Raw genomic sequence first — 23,274 nt, 5'->3', positions numbered from 1 at the left:
AGAAGAAATCATTGTTGGCAAGCTATGGCCGAATTGACTGGCATGAAAGACTATAGGAACTTAAAATCAAACAATATTATGTTTAAAAATAGGAAAGGAATGAGCACACACTTTTATTTTTTAAGAACAACGTACAATCTCCCCCCCAAAAAACATTCTTTTTGTTTGATTGATGAAGAGAAGAAACATACTACTATTTTTGAGTAATACTACGTATTTTTTTATTGAGAGAGAGAAACAAATGTAGTAAGTAAGAGCATCTACAACCGGACTTGGCAAATCTGACCTCATATACATCCGCGGACACGCCCGGGCACGCTCACACGCGCATCCGAAAGGATCCTCATATTTCCGTCCCGACATCCAGATATCTCAAATCCGGACTCTCAAATCCATGCAAATACATGCACATGGATTATACAAGCCAATGTCGCATGTAAATAGCAAATGTTGGTACAAAGCATAGATAGTGTTTACATCAAATTTATTTGAAGTGCCAAACTCAAGCATTGGCTTCTTGGTTGCCATTGTTGGTCCACACGTGCTCCACAAGATCATTGAGTAGTTGCGTGTGCACCTGTTGATCTCGAAGATTCTGATGCATCTGCAGAGAGTTCATCAGCCGAGCCGCATCTTGACCTTCTGGGATTTCAACTTGTTCTCCAGGTGCTTCGAAATCATGGGGTTGGGCTACACCATCACCCTCATCCTCGACAATCATATTGTGCAGAATAACATAACATGTCATCAATTGCCAAAAAGTTTCTGATTCCCACATCATTGCAGCGCTCCACACAATTCCCCAATGAGCTTGAAGCACACCAAATGCCCTCTCCACATCCTTCCTAGCCGCTTCCTGCATTGTTGCAAAGTGGATCTGTTTCCTGCTGCGCGACTCGGATATGGTCTTCACAAACGCCACCCATTGAGGATAGATACCATCGACAAGATAGTATCCCATGTTGTAGTTGCACGGCGATGATTCCCCATTGCAAAGCCTTCTGAAAATCGGAGATCGTTGAAGCACGTTGATGTCAATGTGATAACCCGACATTCCAAAGAAAGCATGCCAAATCCATAAGTCATGTGATGCCACCGCTTCTAGTATGATGGTGGCCTCTCTGATGTGACCTTGATACATTCCCCGCAAACCTTTGGGGCAGTTATTCCATTGCCAATGCATGCAAGCAATTGATCCAAGAATTCCTGGAAACCCCCTTGCCTCTCCAATAGCCAACAACTTCTCCATGTCCTGCACATTTGGTTCTCTGAGATACTCAGGTCCAAACACCTCCACCACGACTTGGGAAAACTTGACAATAGTCTTCAAGTACGTGCTCTCCCCCATCCTGACCATCTCACCAACGACATCTGCAGTAGTACCAAGTGCAAGCATCCTTAGAGCAGCCGTGCACTTCTGCTTGGGAGAGAAAAGGAGTTATCCGCAACAATCCCTTGTGGGCTTGAAGTAGTCGTTGTGTGCCTCCACTCCCTCCACAATGCGCAAAAGCAAATGGTTTTCGCATGCGAAAACGGCAACGAAACCATGGATCATCTAGGAAAGCAGGCTTGGGAGCAAAGTAGTTCCTGTACAGTAGCTTTGCTCCAGACACCCTATCCCGGTTGATCACTCTTCTTCCTTTGATTAAACCCTTGAAGTTGAGAATATGCTCCACTTGGCAGTCCATTCCCTCTTGCATGCTCATGGGCATAATCATGTCCATTTCTTCGCCTGAATCCGAAGAATCGAAGAACTCATTTTGAATCATTTGGTCAAGCTCCGTCGGTCCATAATCCTCGTCCGACGAAGCATCGGAATCCATCATTTTCCCTAACCAAATTACAAAAAACCCGGTCAGACGATGTGTCGAACATATCAAGCGCAAGGCGAAGCCAGAGAGTTGCCGGACGTATCGTGGTGTTGTGATACCTTTGCCCACATACTCTAGAGAAGTTCAAACCATGATCCATAAGCAAGCTCTCAATTGTTGTTTTGTGTGTCAAAGATGTGGTGTTTACAACATCTAAAATACGAAAAAACCTCTCAACTACCCTTCCTATTTCATCATCATAACACAAACAAAGAGACAATTGTCATTGTAGATACACATCACTTGATTCATCGACAAGTATTGAGAAACAATTACCACCTAGCCCTTCCATCATACGCCTAGTAGTTTATTTGGCACATGATTTGATGGGGTCTGTTTGTATTTCTTGAGCTATCATTTTATTGTTCCATGAAGCATTCTTGAGAACCACCTTATTCACTTCTTCAAAAATTCTGCTAGCCAGTGTATAAGCTCAAGGAAATTACCTTTATGTAGTGAATCTTCTCTCCATCATGTCAATGAAAAGCTAACCCTTGACGCAAAAGAAACCTTGGGCATTAGAAGGAATATGTCAACCAACTATATATAAAACCTTGTCTTGTTTGGTGGTTGAAGAAAATGACTCTATGATTGTTGTTTTTGGTGCAATGAAGGAATTGTATTTCTCTTGTGTTTTGTTGCGTGCACTATTGATTCCACCAACACGTTTCACAAAACTATCCTTGTGATTCTAATTTCTAAATCACCCTTTCACAAAAAATGTCCACCAACATGCAATTATCCTCGAAAAGATGACATACTAGAAGAAAACATCATATAGTTCTTTATTATACTCAAGCCAACTACAAGACTTAAACCATTTAGCTACAAATATCGACGCGCACCTCCGTCGGGGGGGGGGGGTGCTGTGGAAAAGTATGTTTTTTGGTCGACAAGCCCCTTTTGCAATGTATCCTCTTGTAATCGGATCCAGATCATTAACATCACAAGCTGCGATTGACATCCTCTTCCCAGGTGATCAGGTTCACGCAATTGAACATCATAAACTGCATCTTCAATGTCATCCTCTCCCTATATATTTTCTTATTATTGGCTTCCTTTGTTCTCAATATCAGGTTTTGTGATTGGACTTTTGTTGATGCCACCAATAATTTGTAGTTGTTGCGGAATATGAACTAAAGGGGAGCTCATGGTGCTATGAAGTTGATTTGATGGGAAATTGCTCTACACCTGCACTTGGTGCTCAACCAAAATACATGTCTTGGTCAAATTGATGTTCTACTACATAAATTTTGAAATCCGCAGACATTTTTTAGTACATGAACATTTTTCCAATATACGGTGAACATTTTTCATATATTGATTTTTTTTCATATATGGTGAAAATTGGTGTAACATACGCTGAATCTTCGTAAATATATACTGAACATATTTAAAAACACGTTTATAAAACATAAATTGGTGTAATACACAATGAACATGTTTGTAATACACGATGACCATTTTAAAAACACGTATTGAACATTTTATAACATACGATGAACGGTTTTATAATAATCGATGGACACCTTTTGGAGTTCCGAACATTGGTTTTGGAAACACGAACAATTTTCAAGGAAAAAACAAAACAAAACAAAACAAATGAGAAACCCAGAAACAAAAAGCAAAGCGAAACAAAACAAAATAGAGAAACCTACAGAAAAAAACGAAACAGAAAAAGCAAAGAAAGAACCCGGACTTGGCCAGTGGGCGTCGTGGCGAATGTTTGCAAGGGCTATATGGGCCGCTCTGCGTGAAAAAGAAGGTCACTCCATGGGCTGCTTCCGGTACATGTGCCTCGCTGTGGCAGCACGCGGGAATCCATCCAATGCCGAAATCGCTCGCCGCGGGAACCCGACGTCGACGTCGGTCTGGTGACTTCTGGCGCCTTCCAGAACTCTCCACAAGCTCCCACGGCCGTCTGATCAGATCAGCACGAAGCACGAACTTTGACGCGCGAAGATATTTTCTCTCCCCAGCCTCCGCCTCGCCCGACGACGACGCTGCACTGCATTTCATTTGAATTTCAAAAATCGAACGAAAACGGAAAAACTTTCTCTACCCCCGAGGTGAGGCGGTTACGTCCCGCGCCGGAGGAGCACGAGAGAGGCCACCCCACCCACCCCCGCCCTCACGTGCCGCCCTCGCACCCCGCGCGGTCGCATCCGGGCCGTCCGCGCGGACAGCTGGCCACTCCCCACCCGAACCGACGCCCAGGATCGGGCGAGCGGCGAGCTCGTCGCGCATGGCTCAGTGTACACGGCCCCACCGGCTATATAACCCGCCCGTCACCCGCTGCCCCTCCGCCATTCCAATCCACCACAGCACCACCACTCCACCAGCGCACCACCAAACCCTAGGGAGAGAGACCACCCCGCCCCTCCCCGCCGATGGGGAGATTCCGCGGCCTGCTGCTGGTGGCGGGCCTGCTCTCGGCGCTGCTCCCGGCGGTCGTCGCCGCCGTCGGGCCGCAGCCGGGGGCGCCGTGCGAGCCCACGCTGCTCGCGGCGCAGGTGGCCCTCTTCTGCGCGCCCGGCATGGCGACCGCGCAGTGCTGCGACCCCGTCGTCTTCGCCGTCGACCTCGGGGGAGGCGACCCCTGCCTCTGCCGCGTCGCCGCGGAGCCGCAGCTCGCCATGGCGGGCCTCGACGCCGACCATCTCCTCGCGCTCTACAGATCCTGCGGCGGCCTCCTTCCCGGCGTCGCCCACCTCTCCTCCGCCGCCTGCGAAGGTACGCACCGCACGCCGCCTCCTTCCCTACCTCCCTCTCTCTCTACGTGCTGATTCTGTGCTCGCTCGCCTGCTTACCTAGTAGTTTCCCATGGCTACTCGACTCGCTAGTGCTCCGATTTGGGTTAGTTTTCTTCCTGTTGTACTGGATCTGTCGGTTCGGCGCGCGGAGTCGGGTTCTCGCCGTTTCCGCGGCGAGCAACCAGGCGGCGCGGGCACGCACGGGTTAATTAGCATCTTAGGTCGGCGGCGGGTTCCCGCCGTGCTCTGATATGCGTAGGTTTCGTCTCGTTGTATGCTGCATCTTCCTGTACGGCCCGCGGCGCCGGGTTCTCGCCGTTTCCCATGGCGAGCAACCAGGCGGCGCGCGCGCGTACGGCTTAGGTTGCTCTTCGGCAGCGGCGGGTTGCCGTCGTTCATGGCGAGCAACCTCCGCGCCCTCGTATTAGCTTCTTCTTCTTGGGCTGCGGGTTCCCGTTGTTCTCGTCGTCTCCCGTGGCGAGCGACCTGCGCGCGCGCGCGGGGCTTAGCTAGCTGCTTACCGCTCTGTAGCTTGAGTTATACGGAGCGATTTAGGGTTTACTGTGACTATTTCGTCATCGTAGAACGCATGTAGAACGCGCCATTGTTTCATCGATTTTAGATCTGCGCTTGTCCCCGCGAGATATCGCACAATTTTGTCTGTCGTCCTGCTAGATCCGGTGCAGAACCCTCCTCTGTTAGGAGTTGGGTTTATTTGTTTGAGAATATGGTAGATCTAGCGCCGTACACAGATGCAGAGGCCTTGCGGTCTCTGTTGCTCGACTTATCTAATGTCGTTGGACCATATTGCCTGCTTGCTTTTGACTGTGTTTATGGTGCAGTAGTAGTTATGTAGACGCATTCTTTGTTGTTTTGAGGCGATCATCGTCGAGAGATACGTTTCCTGCTACCAAGCCGCAACGCAGCTTTGTTTTCTGCAGTATCTGCTGCCTTGTTATGTTCTGTGCAGTACGTCTTGCTTGGTCAAAACTGAGAACGCTCGCTGTTTGTTTGATCGGCAAGAGCTGGCCGTGCTTTTGGCTTTGCAGTGCATCGCCTCTGCCTCTTTTGCCTCAAATTGATCCTCTGGGGCACTACTTTTTTGCATGCGGTTTGCGTAGCAATCCTCTTTCGTGAAAAAAGGTTGGGTCGCCTATTGGCAGAGCAGCAGCAGCAGCAGATAAGCTGGCTGTCTCGCAGCTTTGACAGAACCGATCTGTGCCCATCTGTTGCCTGCCACCGTTTCCCTGATGTTTGTTTCTCTCGTCTCATCTCGCCTGCCACTGTTTCTTTTCTTGTTGCGCACGTACGTCGTCACCTTCTTCTTTATTTTCCAGTTTTGTTTACTTTTGAGATACGGACGAACGGCTGGTGATTAACTTTGGTTGCTGTTGTTACTGTGGATTTTGGATGCAGGACCCGCTCCCCCGGCCGCCGTCGTCAGCAGCCCCCCACCCCCGCCACCGTCGCCCGCACCTCGCCGCAACCAGGCAGCGCGTACGAACCCCTCTCTCTCGTCTGCATCTCGCTCTGTTTATCTCTGTTCATATGTTTTGGCCTTGTTTACATACTAACATGTGCGCTTTGGATGGGTTTGGCAGACGACGCACCGCTGCCGCCGCCGCCGTCGAGCGAAAAGCCGTCGTTCCCGCCGCCCCAGCAGCATGACGGCGCGACCTCCCACACCATGGCGGTCCCCATCCAGGCGGCGGCTACCTCCCCGCTGGCGGGGCCGGTGTCTGCAACTCAACGCAAGCAGCCAGCGGGTACCTCTCTTCTGCACTATATCAATATCGAACTGTGTGCTGGTCAGTGAGTGGTCTTTTGTACTAACGCCCAGTAATTTTGCGAGTTATTGGGTAGCATTTTGTGTCCTTGGCTAGAGGATCAACTGTACTAGCTAGAACCATGTTCATTCGTTGTTTTAATCCTTGGCTAGATGATGCAGCTGATGTCTTATTTGCTACTCATTTAGTTACAGTCCTGCTTGCTATTCGATGCCGTACGCAGAGCAAAAGCTTTTACTCTGTAGTGGCAGGCATCTTTGTTTACCCCCTGTGCTATGGCTGATGTGTCCTTTGGATCGATCGGCTTCGCAGGCGATGCTCCTGCCCCGCAGCCGTCCCCTCCTCCTCAGCAGGATCGTGCTGAGAATGCTTTTCTGGTTCTTGGCTATGTTTTTACAGTAGCTCTCTACCTTTCACAGGCGTAAGATCCCGACTAGGCTTATGGCTTTTTTAAAGTAATTTTTGCCCTTCCGAATTCTACTTAAGTCGTCTGATTCTGTTTCGTGGCATGCAGTCCTACTGTTTGGGGCATATGGGTCGCTCGGCAAGTGGGGCAGAGTAAGGTGGACATGTTTGTGGTTACGCTTGTTAGCTGCATAGTTTGGATGATGTACGGGCTTGCTGATCCTCCCACACTCCCATTTGTGATTCTCAACGCTGTCGGCATTGGAATCGAGGTGAATCACACCATCTTCCTTTGTTTTATCCTGTCCATCGGCAAAACACCTTAGCAGTACTGCACATATGTCCTGTTTATTTTTGAAACATATTTAATTGCCACCTTCATGCCCGGTAGGCTACTTTTATCAACTGTCACACGCGCAATAGGGTCAAATGGTCTATGCAAAGGCTATAATCTGTAGTATTAAGTAGCAACAAACACGGCAAACAAATCAACCGTAGATTTCAGTTCCTAAAAAAACCCGTAGATTTCCTGATGTACACTGAATTAATCTGTACTTACATGCGTGTTTCAGCTTCTGTACCTTGGACTCTTCCTTTGTTTCTCTGAACCCTGGGGCCGAATTAAGATTACTATTTCGCTGGCGCTGATCGCTGGCGCTTCTGCCATAGCCGCTCCTTGCGTTTTTTCATTTACATCGGATCCGCAGCTTGTCTTTGGCATCATTGGCGACGGCGTGAGCATCGTTATGTATGGTGGGCCGCTGCGCGAAGTGGTAGTTCTTCCCAATCCTAATCTTTGTAGTCCGTTTTGATAGCTTTTGTGTCACAGTTTTCTAACGTACTGCCCCTATCAGATTTCCGTGTGGCGGGGGAACAACGTGGGGAACATGTCTCTGTTGGTGGCCGGGGCTTTGTTCCTCAACGGCATCTCCTGGACGGCGTATGGTCACTTGGCTGAGAACTTATATTTCACAGTAAGTTTTACTCACTAAATTCTCCACTTGTCATTGGATGTGAAACCAAGCCTGAACTGTATTTTCTGCAGGTGCCGGGCTACTTTGGGATCGCTTTTGGGGCAGTGCAGATATTGGTGTGGGTTATAGTGAGGTTCATTTACCATGGTTGAGACACTATCTGAAAAAAGGAGAAGACATGCTAGTAGTTGAGTGGTTGAACTTTTGAAACTGGTGTGTGTTGCTTCTTGAGCAGGATGGGTTTTTAAGTTTGTAAGGGCTGTTGCCCGGATCTGGCTGTGTGTGTGTGTGTGTTCTGTTTGCCTCATCAATAAAAATGGGGCGGGGGGTAAACCCCTATCTTTTAAAAAAAGACTGTGTACTCGATATGCTCAACATAGCATGCCTGTTTGGTTTGTAAGGGGAGACGTGGCTTTCAAAAGTATTTGCTGTGCATCGCACAATATTTGTAATGTAATCTGTCTACTTGACCATGGTATGGTAATATAATCTGTCTGTTTGATCCGTCTATTTGATCGAACATTAGAGCAACTCCAACGGGCCGACCCAAACGGACGGCGCATTTGTCCGCTTTTTGTCCGTTTGGGTCGGCCGCCCGCCCGGCGTCCGCCCAGTTTTGCATTTATGTCGGCAGTGTGCCCAACGCGCCGACCCATATGTGCCGGCGTGGCCGGCTGGCCGCCCAATTATACATTGATTTGCATTCAACATATTTTATCAAATGAAAATGTTTAGTCTGGCAGCCCAAATAAATAGTATAATTTTACAGGCCAAATACAAATAAAAATGTCTCACATAGTTTTGCAAACGAATAAAAGAAGATACATCTATGGTTGCCAACATGAGCCCACATATGCTCAACCAAATCATTTTGCAGTTACATGTGAGTTTCCCAATCACGCATGTCTTCATGAAATTGAGTGAACTGCTCAAATGTTGCCGCTACTCCATGCTCAGGCACAACATTCTCACCCTGAAACTGAAAGCCTTGATCATACAGACGTTCCGGGCGCTCGTATTCTACGATCATATTGTGCATGATCACACAAGCAGTCATCACCTCCCATAGTTTCTGCGTGCTCCAAGTATTAGCAGGATAGCGAACAATGCCCCATCGAGATTGCAAAACACCAAAGGCACACTCGACATTCTTTCTAGCACTCTCTTGCTCTTGGGCAAATCTTTTCCTTTTCTCTCCGACAGGGTTGGGTATTGTCTTAACAATAGTGGTCCACTGAGGATGGATACCGTCACCCAGATAGTACCCTTTGTCGTAGTTGTGGCCGTTGACAGTAAAGTTCACCGGTGGGCTGTTGCCTTCGGCAAGCCTAGCAAACACCGGCGAGCGCTGAAGCACGTTGATATCATTGTGTCATCCAGCCATGCCAAAGAAAGAGTGCCAGATCCAGAGATCTTGAGACGCCACGGCCTATAGTATGACAGTGCAAGCCCTGACATGTCCCTTATACTGCCCTTGCCAAGCAGAAGGGCAGTTCTTCCACTCCCAGTGCATGCAGTCTATACTGCCAAGCATCCCCGGGAAGCCCCTGCTGGCATTCATCGCCAACAAACGGGCTGTATCTTCAGCTGTCGGCTCTCTCAAGTACTCAGGGCCAAACATAGCAGTAACAGCCTTGCAGAACTTATACAGGGACTCTAGGCATGTAGACTCGCTCATACGGATGTACTCGTCAATGAGATCACCGGGCACTCCGTATGCAAACATTCAGATGGCGGCAGTGCATTTCTGATAAGAGGAGAAACCAATCTTGCCGACGGCATCCTCTTTGCACTCGAAGTAGTCATCATAGCCGACCACTCCCTCTCTAATACGGTTGAAAACATGCCTACTTATACGGAACCGGCGACGGAATTTGTGATGTTTGAACAACGGGTTTGTTGTATCAAAGTAGTCATTCCAGAGAAGGAAATGCCTGCTATCTCGGTTGCTATTCTACGCCGGAAGGTGGCCCGGAATGAATCCACGGAACAACGGCCGCTGGCTGTTGAGGTGGTGATAGACCAACACGGCAGCCAATATCTTCTCCTCGTTGTCGGACGACGAATCGTCGGAGTCGCAAAGGAAATTGTGGAAAAAGAACTCGCCGGCGGAGTCCATTGCGTACCTTGGCAAACTGTCGAACAGCTTGCGGGCGTCGACGAAGGAGACGGCCGGCGAGGGGAGTCGCGGCGCCCACAGACCAGCTAGCTGCCCTGCCGGCGTTCGACGAGTGTGACGGCGTCCGACGAGCGTGCCGGTCGGATGTGGCAGGGGCGGCGAGGCGGCTTCTTGGTCGCGGGCGGCTGTGCGGTGGGAGAAGCGGCGGTGGGAAGCAGTTTGCTCCCCGGTGGCAAAACGGCGGCGGAGGGCGGGGGGGGGGGGGGGGAGGGCGGCGTTGCTGGGCGGATGTGGAGGCGGCGGCAGCTGGGAGAAGCGGCGACGAAGGAGGCGGGAGGGTTGCTTGTTGGCCGCAGGGTGAGACGGGATGCCAATGTGCCACAGACCAGCGGATCCGGGGACAGGAGTAGGTGAGCGCGCGCGCGTCTGTCGCGTGCCCGCACTGACGCAAATCCGGCTAAAAAATGGGCCGGGAATGGGTCGCCCGCGGACGAAAAATGGACGCGCGTCTGTTTGGGTCGGTGCGTTGGGCTGCCTTTTGTATCCACGCCGACCCAAACGGACAGCCGCAGACGAAATGGGTCGCCCCATTGGAGTTGCTCTTACATTTTTCGTATCTTCATCACGTACGCCGGTCCACTTTCAGCCGTTTGATTAATCCTAAATGCTTCCTAGTGCGCGTGCATGATTTCGCGTCATCGAGCGCTCACGCTACGGACAAAGCGGCCGTTGCTACCGATCCCCTGCGCCTTATCCACTCAGCCCACCATCTTGCATCATCACATACCTCTCACTGCCGCCCCGCGCCTCCTTCTGGTGCGAGTGCCACCCGGTCCTCATTCTCTTAGAGCATCTCCAGCCGTTGGCCCCCCCAGGAGGCGCTAAAAATCGCCCCCTGGGGGCGCACCGGCGCTAAACCGCGTGCTGGGGACGTGATGCGCCCCAGTCGCGGTGCCCACGTTTTTTTGGAAATTTAAATTCCGGCACAAACACGGCGCAAATTCAACCAAACTTCGGCGAGTTCGTTCATATTTAAAATATTTTACAAAAAAGAAAAAAACGCTACTAGTCTGCTCCGCGCCGCCTCCCTCGCCGCTCCTCGCTGCCCGCCGCCCTTGCAGTTCTACATGCCGAGGAGGCTGTAGAACCGCGTGTAGTCGCCGCCGCCGCCGTCGTCGTCGTCATCGTCGCCTCCGTCGCGGCCGCCGTCCCTGCTGCAACCCTCCCCCGGTTGGCGCGGCGGGTTGGACGGTCCGGGGGCGTCCTCGTCGTCGTTGCTGTCGAGGATCACGACGCCGTGCTCGTCCTCGTGCCCACGTTTGCGGGCGGCTATCTCCTCCAGGGCCCGGCGTTGCCGGACCATCTCGTCGCGGAGGTAGTCGTCGCGCGCCCACTGTAGGGCGTCCTCGTCGGAGAAGCCGCACCGGGCTATCTTCTCATACTCCGGGGGAGGCCGGGCTCCGGCTTGGGCGCCACGAGGACGAGGCGGCCAGAGGCGGGGGTGGAGCTGCGAGTGCATCGGCTGACAGGCGTGTCCTGGGGCTCCGGCTTGACGGGGCGGAGACAGGGAGAGCCGGTTGAGCGGCCGGACGAGGAGGAGGACGCCCCGGGGTCCATGCGCCTCGGCGTCCACGAGCTCCCACGGCGGCGAAAGAAGGACGGGGAGCAGGGTACTCCAGCCTCGGCGTGTTGCCGCCCTCGATGTACTCGAGGACGGCCTCCAGCGTGTAGCCGGGCATGCCCCACCATCGGCGCCGCCCCTCGGAGTTGAGCCTGTCGGAGGGCACGATGCCGTTGGTGGCCTTGAGCTGCTCGGCGTGGCGGCGGCGGAAGTATGGCTCCCAGAGCGGGCTGTCGGGGACGTAGCTTGGCCCCTCCCTCGCCGCCCGCGGCAGGGAGGCGCGGATACGCGTGATCTCCGCACGCCGCGCCGCCCCGGTGGGCGGTGGTGGCACCGGGACCCCGCCGACGCTGATTCTCCACGCCCCGGGCACCCGCATGTCCGGCGGGACCGGGTACTCGGCCTCGAAGAGGAGCCGAGCTTCGTCCTCGTGAAGGTGGCGGCGGCCGAAGCCGTTCGCCGCCGCGCCGTCGCCTGGGAAGCGTTCGGCCATGCTTTGAACTGGAGACGGCGAGAGGAGAGGGAGGAAGGGGAGAAATGGCGCGTCGGCGGTGGAGACTCTGTGCGTGTCACCGGTGCGCTGGGGTCGGCTTATATAGGCGGAGGCGCCGCGGGTACGCGTGGCCGCCGCGTGTACGCGTGGCGGGCGAGGGGACGCGCGTCGTCCGGTCTTCACTGCGCCGCCCGTGAGGCATCAATGGCGGAGGCTGACCAGCGCGGCAGCGCGCGGCAGCTTTGGCATTGATTCGCTGCGGGAAACGAGGCGATGAGGACGACGAAGCGGCGAGAAGCGAGACGAGTCGCTGGCAAGGAGGGCCCGCGGCTCTTTCGTGCCAAAAACGATTCGCCCGGCGCCCCCGAGCGCCCCCAGCGCGCCGGGTTCGGGTTGGGTCCGCCGGCGCCAATTTCGGCCCGAGCCGGCGAAAAATGGGCCCTTGGGGGCGCGACTGGGCCGATTTTTCGGTGCCGGCGGCCGAAAAGTCGCCTGGGGGGCCTTGTTGGGGGCGCGGCTGGAGATGCTCTTAGCAACGCAGGCTGCCGCCCCGCTCCTCCACCTCCAATTGACTATGCCTCCTATGGCCGCACTCCTCCAGCCACCTCCCGGCGGAGCAGCAAGCACATCCCCGGCCATGCTCCTCCTCTTGCCTACTCCCGGCGAAGTGCGCCGGGTCCGGCTGTCTCGCTCCTCCCGCCTGCTCCCCCACCCCCCTACACCGGCGCCTAGCTCCGGGAGCACGGCGCCAGTGCGGTGTCAATCTGGCTCTCTCTGACTATGTCAAGCAAGACGACGCGTCTAAGCAAACCGACCGGATGCCGCGTACGTGCATGCATCTCTATACAAGAAGGCGCTTGATTCATATAGTTTTAACTCCATCCTTTTTTTAGAAAAGGAGGATGACCCCCGGTCTCTGCATCTGGACGATGCATACATCCACTTTATTAATTATTCTCACAAGACCTTACAAAGCCATACAATAGTAAGACTAAAGCCACCGTCTAACCAACAACTGTCGCTACACCTATCCAATTGATGAAGGGGCGCAGATAGTCTGGGCCTAATACCAAACAGACATCGCAACCAAACCTAACCATCTAAGACCTGTGGTCCCAACCAGGACGCCTGCCGGGTATGGGGCACCTACCAGTCCGGCGCACTCCTCAACCAGGACGCCTGCCGGGTATGAGGCCGCCACAGCCACCTGCCACCAATCCATCTTCACAGCTGTACTGTTGCATGTACCGTGCCAGGTCTCTCTGCCATCGACGCCACCACGACGCCCGACAGCGTCGTCCTCCTGCGCGAGTCCATCCTCCCACAGCGAACTCCGAATCTGCACTGTGCCATGCCGTCAAGATCCATCGCCATCAGTGTGTAGGATGAAGAACCGCTCCACCAAAGAATCCGTCCTCTGGTCCCTCGATCACGTGTTTAACTCCAAGAATGACGCCCCCAAGGGAGGAACGACACCAGATCGCCCGCCGTCATCCGATCATCCGATCTAGGGTTTCCCCCGGAGGTAGCAGAGAGTGGCCTTGAATTTCTCCACGGTTATGCCTTCAAGAAGGGAACGACGCAGATAGCGCCGCCACCGCCAGCCTTAGCAGAAGCCGAAGGCAAGTTTTTACCCAGATCAGTTCGAAGGGATCCAACTCTCGTGCACGGGCCGCCGTCACCACCAGCACCACCAGGCAGAACCCTAGAGCACCGGCAGATCAGCGAGCCGCCGGCACCACCGCATCCAGATCGCTGGCCACGCCAGGCCGCCGCCATCCCCCGCGCCGTCCGGGTCAGAGACGGAGCCGCCGACCACGCACGGGGACCACCGCCGCCTGCACACGCCGGAGCGCCTGTCGAAGTAATGGGCCACGGGTAGGCTAACCCGAGACCCAGAACCTTTCAGGACATCGGGGCAGGCTGCGCCCCTCAAGGCACCAAGACGAAGTGCCGCCTTCTGGTGGCCGGCTGAAGGAATAGCCGGCTGCCCGTAAACGGCGAGTTCCAGAGGCCGACATCAAGACAAGCTGACTCCTAGCGGGCGGCTTCCAGAGAAGCCGACCCCTAGCAGTCGGCCCGAGGCGTCAACGACGCCTGCGCCCCCATCAAGGAAGACAAGACTGGGAGTGGCTACAGTACAACCCATCCCTCCCAAAATCCCGGGATGGGCATGGCCACAGTGCACCGTACCGGCGGAGATCTCCGCCCGGCGCGGCACTGTTGTCACTCCACCCCTGACGTCACCACAAGCAGGCGGAGCCTTGCTCCCATGACGGCCTGTCGGTAAGGCCCAAGGATGACCGGCCCCACCAGTCAGCGAGAGCCCGGAAGACGGCCAGAGCCCCACCAGTCGGACCCGTGGGAGGTCGGCCTCCAGCAGTCGGCCCGCCCCTTCCTCGGGCCCCACGCGCCATTAACCAGACGAGACATAGAGTGGCTACAGTAATCGTCCGCCAGGCGGCGGAGCTGTAGCCACGCTCCCCTGACCGTGCCTGCGTCGTCAGCATCATGGCAACAGTGATCAGCCGCCGACAAGACCCGTGAGCGGCGGGGGTGGCCTGTCGGCCCCGTACCAGACCAGTCGGCGGGGCCCACCAGGCGGCGGGCCCCACCAGACGGCGGAGAAGCCGACAACTAGAGAGACTGACAGCCGGGTCCTACACCCGGCTGGATTACCATTGTACCCCTGGGGGGTAGGCCTATATAAACCCCCTAGGGCACCCATGCAAAGGGTTCCAAACCTGTTAGAACTGGACCAACCCATAGTGAAAGGAGAGAGCTAGCCTTGCCTTCTCCTACCCCGAGCATACAGCTCGAGGAGCACCATTGTATTCACTTGTGCCCTAGTGATCATGCGGAGACCCCGCAGAGCAGGACTAGGGGTGTTATCTCCTAGGAGAGCCCCGAACCTGGGTAAAGTACGACGACGTTCGTGTCTACGCCTTATCCCGCTTCCAGGCACCGGCGACGTTCTACTCGCTCCCACCATGATAAGCCATCCATTGGCATATGTCGCACCCAACCCCCGACAATTGGCGCCCACCGTGGGGCGAGGTGCACCGTCGTCCGGAGACCTGTTCTGGACGGGAACCCTTTTCCTCCCTAGCGAGCGCAGCCAGCCCGGCACGCCAGACGGAGTCTGCGCCGACGCGCTGCACGGCGCGGAGGTCGCCTGCGCGGCGATCTGCCTCGCCGACCTTGTTGGTGAGGTTCGCCTCTCCGACGAGCCAGCGTCCGATGCAGGCAATGATGGCCCCGAGAGCCGCCTCGTCAGCCTCCTCGATCAGCTCCACGTCGCCAACGAGACCGCTGTAGACTTGGAGTCTGTTGGCTCCACCGACCCGATGCTAGTCGATTTCGACACTGCGTCGCTCGACGCGTTCCCCACCAACGTGGTGGTCTACGATGAGCCGCTTCCTCGCGCGGAGAGCGGCGAAAGCGCCGTCACGAAGGTGCTAGTCATCGGCCACAGCGAGCACTCTGGCGGAGGTGCTCATGACCCGCTCGATGCGGCACTTCAAGACCTGACGGCGGCCATCCCAGAAGACATCGACGCCGAGATGCTGGAAGCACGCCACATCCAGCTCGTCGAGGGCGCCAAGAAGCTGGCCAGCATGAGACGCCTATCGGAGGCCTACCAGCGCGAGATGGACTGCGCTGTGGGCGGCACGCCGGCTCCCGATGGGCCCAGCCGCCTTGGCACGGTCCGGCAGCGCGGCATGGCCATCGCCAACCTGTTGGGGGCAGATCGCCCCGTCTATGCCACGCCTGCGGAAAATATCCGAGCTGCCCAGGCGGCAACAGAAGAGCTGGACAAGTTTGAGGGCGAAGAGCGTCGCCAGATGGCCGAGCGCGTCCAGCGACTCCTCGACGCGTCTGCTGAGCAGCACGAGGCCGGTTGCCGCACTAAGGCGCCTCATCGGCAAAATGACGATCTGCCCCCCCGCCGAGATCAAGGCGCGACATCTCGGATGCCGACTGGTGGCGTCCGCGGAAGAAGAGACAAGGAGCCGGCTGCCAGCCGCAGCCGGACTCGCATCACCATTGAGCGCGACCAAGACAGCCGCCCGAGAGCAGTGGAACGACGGGATGACTGTCCGCCTCCTTCCCCTCACAGGGAAAGATGCGTCTCCCCGCCGCCTGTTGAACACCCGACACTCAGCGACCGCCTTGGCCGCCGAGAGGGAGTCGGAGAGAACGATGCCCGCCACCGGATCGACCGTCTCCACCGATCCCTGGCGCTAGAAGAAGAAGATGAGCTGGGTCCGCCTTGTTTTGGCCCCCGCATTCGAGACGAGCCCTTCCCCAAAGGGTTCACGCTCCCAAGAGATAGGCCCAAGTACACCGGCTCCGTGAAGCCGGAGGACTAGCTGGTCGACTACTCCACAGCCGTCAGCATCGCGAACGGCAACAAGCGCATTGCTGTGAAGTACGTTCCGCTCATGCTCCAGGGCACGGCCCGGACATGGCTGAACAGCCTGAAGCCCCGCAGCATCAATAGCTGGGTCGACTTCACCGAAGCCTTCATCCGCAACTTCACCAGCACGTACAAGCGGCCGCCCAAACCTCGCCAGCTCTCCTTGTGCGTACAAGACCCCAACTAGTCGACTCGCGACTACCTCACGCGCTGGGCCGAGCTCCGCAACTCTTGCGAAGGCGTGCACGAGGTGCAGGCTATTGAGTACTTCACCGCTGGGTGCCGAGAGGGCACCCTCCTCAAGCACCGACTTTTTTGCGACGAGCCGGCGACCCTCGACGAGCTGCTGATCATAGCAGATAAATATGCCACGGCCGACTCCTCCATGAAGGCAGAAATCCAAGTTGATGCATCTGGCAAAGTGGCCCCTCAGGCTCCTCAGACCCCGGCTGGCGACACCAGTCGGCGCCAGCAACCAAGCGACAACAAGCGCAAGGCCATGCAGCCGGCTTCCACAAGCCGGCAGGTGGCGACAGTCGAAGACCAGCAGCCAGAAGGGCAGCCTCCATCCAAGCGTCAGAAGGGCGGCAAGCCCAATTGGCTGCCTGCTTTCTCGTATGAGCAGACTCTTGACGCGCCCTGCAAGTTCCACAGTGGTGCGAAGCCGTCAACCACACCACCCGGAAATGCCATTGGCTCACCAGGATCGCCAAGTGAGACGGCCTTCTGCCTCCTCCGCCTGCTGGGCAGCCGCCTCCTCCTCCCCCCAGCAGCCGGCGGTTCGATCAGTCGGAGCCATACAAGATGAGTATCCTGAAGAGCACGGAGCTTATGTCGTGTTCACCAGCGTGGCCGACGACAAGCACAGCAGACGGCAACGACAGCAAGAAGTGAATGCGGTGGCATCAGAGACCCCCGAGTTCATGCACTGGTCCGAGAAGCCCATCAGCTGGAGCAGAGCCGACCACCCGGAAGTAATGCCCAATCCCGGCTCCTACGCCCTGGTTCTGGATGCCACTTTTGCCACAGATAGGTGAGCTGCTCGTTTTTCCCGAGTTATGATAGATGGCGGCAGCAGCATCAACATCCTGTACAAGGATACCATGGAGAAGTTAGGAATCAAACAAAGGCAACTTCAGTCTAGCCGGACCGTATTTCATGGCATAGTTCCTGGCCTTTCCTGCTCACCAATCGGCAAGATCCAGATAGACGTCCTCTTCGGAGGCAAGGATCATTTCCGCCGAGAGCCAGTTTGGTTTGAGGTGGTGGACCTTGAAAGCCCATACCATGCACTACTTGGCCGGCCTGCTCTGGCCAAGTTCATGGCGGTCCCCCACTATGCTTACCTCAAGATGAAGATGCCGAGTTCCAAGGGAATTCTGACCATAGCAGGGGATTACAAGAAGTCGTCCGCTTGCACAGCAGATAGCAGCCGGCTGGACGAGTCCCTTGTGATCCGGGCTGAAAAGCGGCTCCTTGACCGAGTTGTGGCGATGGCAGGCAAGCAGCCGGAGATGTCACCCAACCCCAAGGAGTCGGAAGCCGAGGGCTCGTTCAAGCCGGCCAAAGAGACAAAGAAGATACCCTTGGACCCGGAGCACCCGGAGAGGTACGCCGTCATAGGTGCAAACCTCGACAGCATAGGAAGGCGAGCTCGTCGATTTCTCCGTGAGAATCGGGACATCTTTGCATGGTCACCTAAGGACATGCCGGGTGTTCCGACGGATTTCGCCGAGCACAAGTTACATGTCCGGTCTGATGCCAAGCCAGTCAGGCAGCCCTTGCGCCGCCTGTCCGAAGAGAAGAGAAGATTCGTTGGAGAAGAAATAGCCCGGCTGCTGGCAGCCAACTTCATCATGGAAGTGTTCTTTCCAGAGTGGCTGGCCAACCCAGTCCTTGTGCTGAAAAAAAACAAGCAGTGGCGCATGTGTATTGATTACACCGGCCTCAACAAAGCCTGCCCCAAAGACCCGTTTGCTTTGCCGAGAATTGACCAAGTGATAGACTCCACAGCTGGATGCGAGCTGTTGAATTTCTTCGATGCATACTCAGGGTGTCACCAGATCAAGCTGAACCCGGCCGACTGACTGAAGACCACCTTCATCACACCATTTGGAGCTTTCTGCTACTTGACCATGACGTTCGGCTTGAGGGATGCCGGCGCCACGTTTCAATGTTGCATGCAGAAGTGCCTCCTCAAACAACTCGGCAGAAACACCCACGTTTATGTGGACGATGTTGTGTTGAAGACGGAGAAGCGTGGAACGCTGCTAGAAGACCTCAAGGAGACCTTTGAGAACTTGCGCCGATTTCAAATCAAGCTCAACCCGGAGAAATGCATCTTCGGAGTACCAGCCGGCCAGCTTCTTGGATTCCTGGTCTCAGAGCGCGGCATAGAATGCAACCCTGTGAAGATCAAGGCCATCGAGAGGATGGAAGTGCCCACCCGACTGCTGGATGTGCAGAAGTTCACCGGCTGTTCGGCGTCCATCAGCCGTTTCATCAGTCGGCTGGGAGAGAAGGCTCTTCCCCTGTACCAGCTCATGAAGAAGACCACTTTTTTCAAGTGGAACGGCAAGGCGGATGAAGCTTTTCTCCAGCTCAAAAAGATGTTGACTACTCCACCTGTCCTGGCGGCTCCGACTCCTAAGGAGCCCATGCTCCTCTACATCGCCGCCACCAGCCGAGTGGTCAGCACAGTCATAGTGGTAGAGCGCAAGGAGGAAGACAAGGCACTACCAGTCCAGAGACCGGTGTATTACCTGAGTGAAGTGCTGTCAGCTTCCAAGCAAAACTACCCCCACTACCAGAAGATGTGCTACGGCGTGCACTTCGCCGCCAAGAAATTGAAGCTGCATTTTCAAGAGCACCCAATCACTGTGGTCTGCACAGCTCCGCTGGCCGAGATCATTGGAAGCCGGGATGCTTCAGGCCGAGTGGCCAAATGGGCCATCGATTTGGCCCCCTACACCATCTACTACCAGCCTCGCACCGCCATCAAGTCACAAGCGCTGGCCGACTTCCTCGTCAACTAGGCCGAGACCCAGTACCTGCCGCCAGCGCCCGACTCCACCCATTGGCGGATGCATTTTGATGGTTCCAAGATGCGCAACGGTTTGGGAGCCGGCATCGTCCTCACCTCTCCCAAAGGCGACAAGCTCAGATATGTGCTGCAAATCCATTTTGCCGCCTCCAACAACATCGCTGAATACGAGGCACTCATTCACGGGCTCCGGCTTGCCAAAGAGCTCGGCATTCGCTGGATCCTGTGCTATGGTGACTCTGACTTGGTGGTCCAGCAGTCGTCAGGCAACTGGGACACCAAAGATGCAAACATGGCGATCTACCGCTCCCTCGTATAGCAACTCAGTGGATATTTTGAAGGGTGCGAATTTCTCCATGTGCCAAGAAATGACAATGAGCAAGCAGATGCCTTGACACGAATCGGCTCCACCCGTCAAGCAATACCGACCGGCGTCGCCCTACAACGCCTCCTCAAGCCGTCTGTCAAGCCTTGCCAGAGTCGGATTCTATCTTCGTGCCGGCTCCTCCCGAAGCAGTCGGATCCGACTTGAGAGCTCCAGCAGCCGGCACGGTAATTCCGGCAGGCGGCCCGGGGGCCGCGGCAGTCGCACCTGGCACGGGGACTTCAGAACCCGGCCCGGGGACTGCAGCGGTCAGCCCGGGGACTTCAGAGCCCGGCCCGGGGACTGCACCAATCGGCCTGGGGACTTCATCAACTCAGCAAACGGCAGCAGCAACTGACTCCAACCCGCCACCTCCCGGCCCAACCGCCCTTGTGCAAGTAGCAGTCCTAGCAGTCGAAGAAATCGCAGCACCTTCTGGGCCCAGCCCATCCTCAACTTCCTGGTGCAGAAAGAGCTGCCGACTGACGAGATCTCGGCCCGGCAAGTGCAACGCCGGGCAGCAGCATACACCATAGTCAACAGAGAGCTTGTGAGGCGCAGTGTCACTGGTGTCTACCAGCGCTGCGTGGAGCCGGAGCAAGGCCAAGCAATCCTCAAAGACATCCATCAAGGCGAATGTGGCCACCATGCGGCTTCAAGAGCACTTGTCGCCAAAGCTTTCCGCCATGGTTTTTTCTGGCCGACTACTCTAGAAGACGCCAAAGACTTGGTCCAGAAATGCAAAGGGTGCCAGAAGTTCCGTTCCAAGCCACATCAGCCGGCTTCTGCACTCAAGACTATCCCCATTGCCTGGCCCTTTGCTATCTGGGGCCTGGACATGGTGGGACCATTCAAAACAACACGAGGTGGCATGACTCATCTGCTCGTCGCGGTGGACAAGTTCACCAAGTGGATAGAAGCAAAACCAATCAAGAAGCTGAACGGTCCGACTGCTGTGACTTTCGTTTCCGACATCACCATCCGGTATGGCATACCACACAGCATCATCACCGACAATGGCACAAACTTTGCCAAAGGCGCCTTGGCCCGTTTCTACGCGACGCAGGGCATCCAACTGGACCTAGCGTCCGTTGCCCATCCGCAGTCAAACGGCCAAGTAGAGCGAGCAAACGGCCTCATCTTGTCCGGCATCAAGCCCCGACTGGTCGAGCCTCTGGAGCGTTCGGCCGGCTGCTGGCTCAACGAGCTGCCAGCCGTCCTCTGGAGCCTGTGCACAACTCCGAACAAGTCAACCGGCTTCACGCCTTTCTTCCTCGTCTACGGTGCCGAAGCCGTCATCCCAACGGACATAGAATTCGACTCCCCTCGAGTCACCATGTACACCGAAGAGGAGGCAGAAGAAGCATGTCAAGACGGCGTCGATCTGCTGGAGGAGGGCCAGTTGTTGGCACTCAGTCGGTCTAGCATCTACCAGCAGAGCCTACGCCGATACTACAATCGGAAGGTCAAGCTGAGATCTTTCCAAGAGGGAGACCTTGTGCTCTGGCTGATCCAGCGAACAGCCGGCCAGCACAAGCTCTCAGCGCCTTGGGAAGGCCCCTTCATCATCAGCAAAGTGTTGGGCAACGACTCCTACTACCTGATCGATGCCCAGAAGCCCCGAGCGCGCAAAAGGGACGACTCTGGCAAGGACACAGAGCGGCCATGGAATGCAAATCTCCTTCGAAGATTTTACAGTTAATGCAGTATGTACCACACTACCTTTTGTATTAAAGTACGAAGACTCCAGGTCCCCCGAGAAGAGCTCGGGGACTGCCCTCTTTTATCTATATGATAAGAATTATGCCTATGAATGTGTCATTTTCTTTATGCCGCTTGGTACCGGGTCCGACTAGTCGGCCCGGGGACTCGCCGCCTTGTACTATGAAATGCTTCCTGCAGTCGGACAAGTAATGTGTTGGCACTTAAGCCGTCTCCTGCCAGAAGCCGCAGCTCGCAGAACGACTGTCTGGTGGGCAGGAGCAAGGTAGAAAGGGTGCCCACATGAAAAATGGCTAAGGACACAAAGCATGTGCATAGTTTAAGCCGGCTTCCCGCCTTCTACGACCGGCTGTTGAGCAGCCGGCCGGCCGGCTTCTACTTAACTTGCTAAAATGTTCTAAAAACGGCTAAGTACTTGCCTCCCCGGAAGTAGCTAAGTGCTTGACCCAGCCGCAGTCCGCAGAGCGGCTGTTCGGCTGGCAAGACGGCAACCAAGGGAAGGTGGCAAAGGAAAAAGCCAAAGAGCAGCAAGCAAGAAAAGATAGAACTCGGAAAAATATTTACATAGCAAAGGCCCTTGGCCGATATTCAACAAAAGTTTGAGATACACCCCGCGGGTGGAATTGTGCAAAATTAACAAGTTCGTCGAGACTGATAGACAGGTGAAGCAAAGATAAACCGGCGGCCTAGGGAGCGGCAGACGGGTTCGGTGGATCGGAAGAGTCGGCAGCGCCGGTTGGTGGAGTGGCCGGCTGGACAGTTTCCGCTTGGTCACCTCCAGTGGTAGCCGGCTCGGTTGGGCGTGGCTCGTTGCTGGAGGTGTGGTCTAGCTGAGGCTGGCCGTCCGCTCGGACCTCTGGCGCCTCCTCTTCGCCTTCCTCCTCCGCCTCGCCTTCTTCCTTGCCGCTGGAGTCGATCACCTCCGCCGAGTCCTCGCCATCTTCCGGGTTCAGCCCGAATCATTCTGGTGGCGCCTCGGCGCCGTTCTCAACCCGCTCCGGGACGAAGATGCTGGTGTCGGTGTACTCGGCAATTGACGCCGCACGCTTGACGAGGTCATCTTCCACGACCGCCAACTCCTCTTGAGCTTCCAGCCGGAACGTGGCTAGCTGGGCTAGACTTAGCCCAGGGTACCACGCCTTGACGAATTCCAGGGCCCGACGCGCTCCAGCCCGGGCCGAGGAGCCCTTCCAGGCTTCAAGACGGCCGGCCGCCACCTCCAGCCAGTCGGTAGTACGACTGGGAGTGCGCGGTGCCGGCATGTCCGGCCACAGGGCGGCGATTGTCTGGGCGCCGGCACGCTGAAGACGGCGCAACATCCGGTGTGCCGGCCGAAGACGGGCCTCGATGCTCAGGATCTGCTCGCTAAGGGTTCGGGGGGCGTCGGCGGCGATCTGTGCGCCGTCCGCCCTCCGTCCTTCACGATCGGCTTCAATGGCCTGATTGGCGGCGTCCGCGTCACCAGGGAAGAAGTCTGCCAAGACAGAAAGCAAAGATCCAAAGTTAGAGACGAGAAGACGGCTCGACCAACAGCCGGCAGATCGAAGAAGGAAAAAGAGGGAAGCTCACCATCGACTATGTCCTCGATCTTGTGAAAGCCGGAAGCCAGCATCGCCTCCTTGTCGGTCCAAGCGGAGCGTTCGGTCGCGAACTCAGCAAGGAGGCCGGTCTCCTTGTACTCTGCCTCCTTCTGGGCCTTCTT

The 23,274-nt window shown here is 55.7% G+C and overlaps 2 protein-coding genes and 1 long non-coding RNA gene across 3 annotated transcripts; 2 read left to right on the top strand and 1 right to left on the bottom strand.

The window, feature by feature from the left end:
• Window positions 1-502: 502 nt before the first annotated feature.
• LOC109761571 (uncharacterized) lies at window positions 503-1,348 on the bottom strand. The gene has a single exon (XM_020320386.1). It carries the CDS (start codon window positions 1,346-1,348, stop codon window positions 503-505), a length of 846 nt encoding a protein of 281 aa, XP_020175975.1.
• Window positions 1,349-4,225: 2,877 nt separating this feature from the next.
• On the top strand, window positions 4,226-6,582 carry LOC123493509 (uncharacterized). Its single transcript, XM_045227216.1, has 3 exons — window positions 4,226-4,604; window positions 6,041-6,121; window positions 6,226-6,582. The coding sequence occupies exons 1-3, from the start codon at window positions 4,262-4,264 to the stop codon at window positions 6,438-6,440; spliced, it is 639 nt and encodes a 212-aa protein (XP_045083151.1). The 5' UTR covers window positions 4,226-4,261; the 3' UTR covers window positions 6,441-6,582.
• Window positions 6,583-7,336: 754 nt separating this feature from the next.
• On the top strand, window positions 7,337-8,294 carry LOC120963230 (uncharacterized). The gene is made up of 3 exons (XR_012182770.1): window positions 7,337-7,589; window positions 7,671-7,790; window positions 7,862-8,294. It is a non-coding gene; the product is annotated as an uncharacterized lncRNA (long non-coding RNA).
• Window positions 8,295-23,274: the final 14,980 nt, after the last annotated feature.

Source organism: Aegilops tauschii, chromosome 4 (genome assembly GCF_002575655.3).
Source record: "Aegilops tauschii subsp. strangulata cultivar AL8/78 chromosome 4, Aet v6.0, whole genome shotgun sequence".
Taxonomy (NCBI): Eukaryota; Viridiplantae; Streptophyta; class Magnoliopsida; order Poales; family Poaceae; genus Aegilops; species Aegilops tauschii.
The sequence above is the reverse complement of the archived record's forward strand: the minus strand, read 5'-3'. Positions and strand labels throughout refer to the sequence as shown.

Coding starts and splice junctions, on each gene's coding strand:
- LOC109761571 (XM_020320386.1), bottom strand. CDS start 1,348: ATGGGGGAGAGCACGTACTTGAAGACTATTGTCAAGTTTTCCCAAGTC.
- LOC123493509 (XM_045227216.1), top strand. CDS start 4,262: ATGGGGAGATTCCGCGGCCTGCTGCTGGTGGCGGGCCTGCTCTCGGCG. Junction 4,605..6,040: donor CTCCTCCGCCGCCTGCGAAG/GTACGCACCGCA, acceptor TTTTGGATGCAG/GACCCGCTCCCCCGGCCGCC. Junction 6,122..6,225: donor TCGCCGCAACCAGGCAGCGC/GTACGAACCCCT, acceptor TGGGTTTGGCAG/ACGACGCACCGCTGCCGCCG.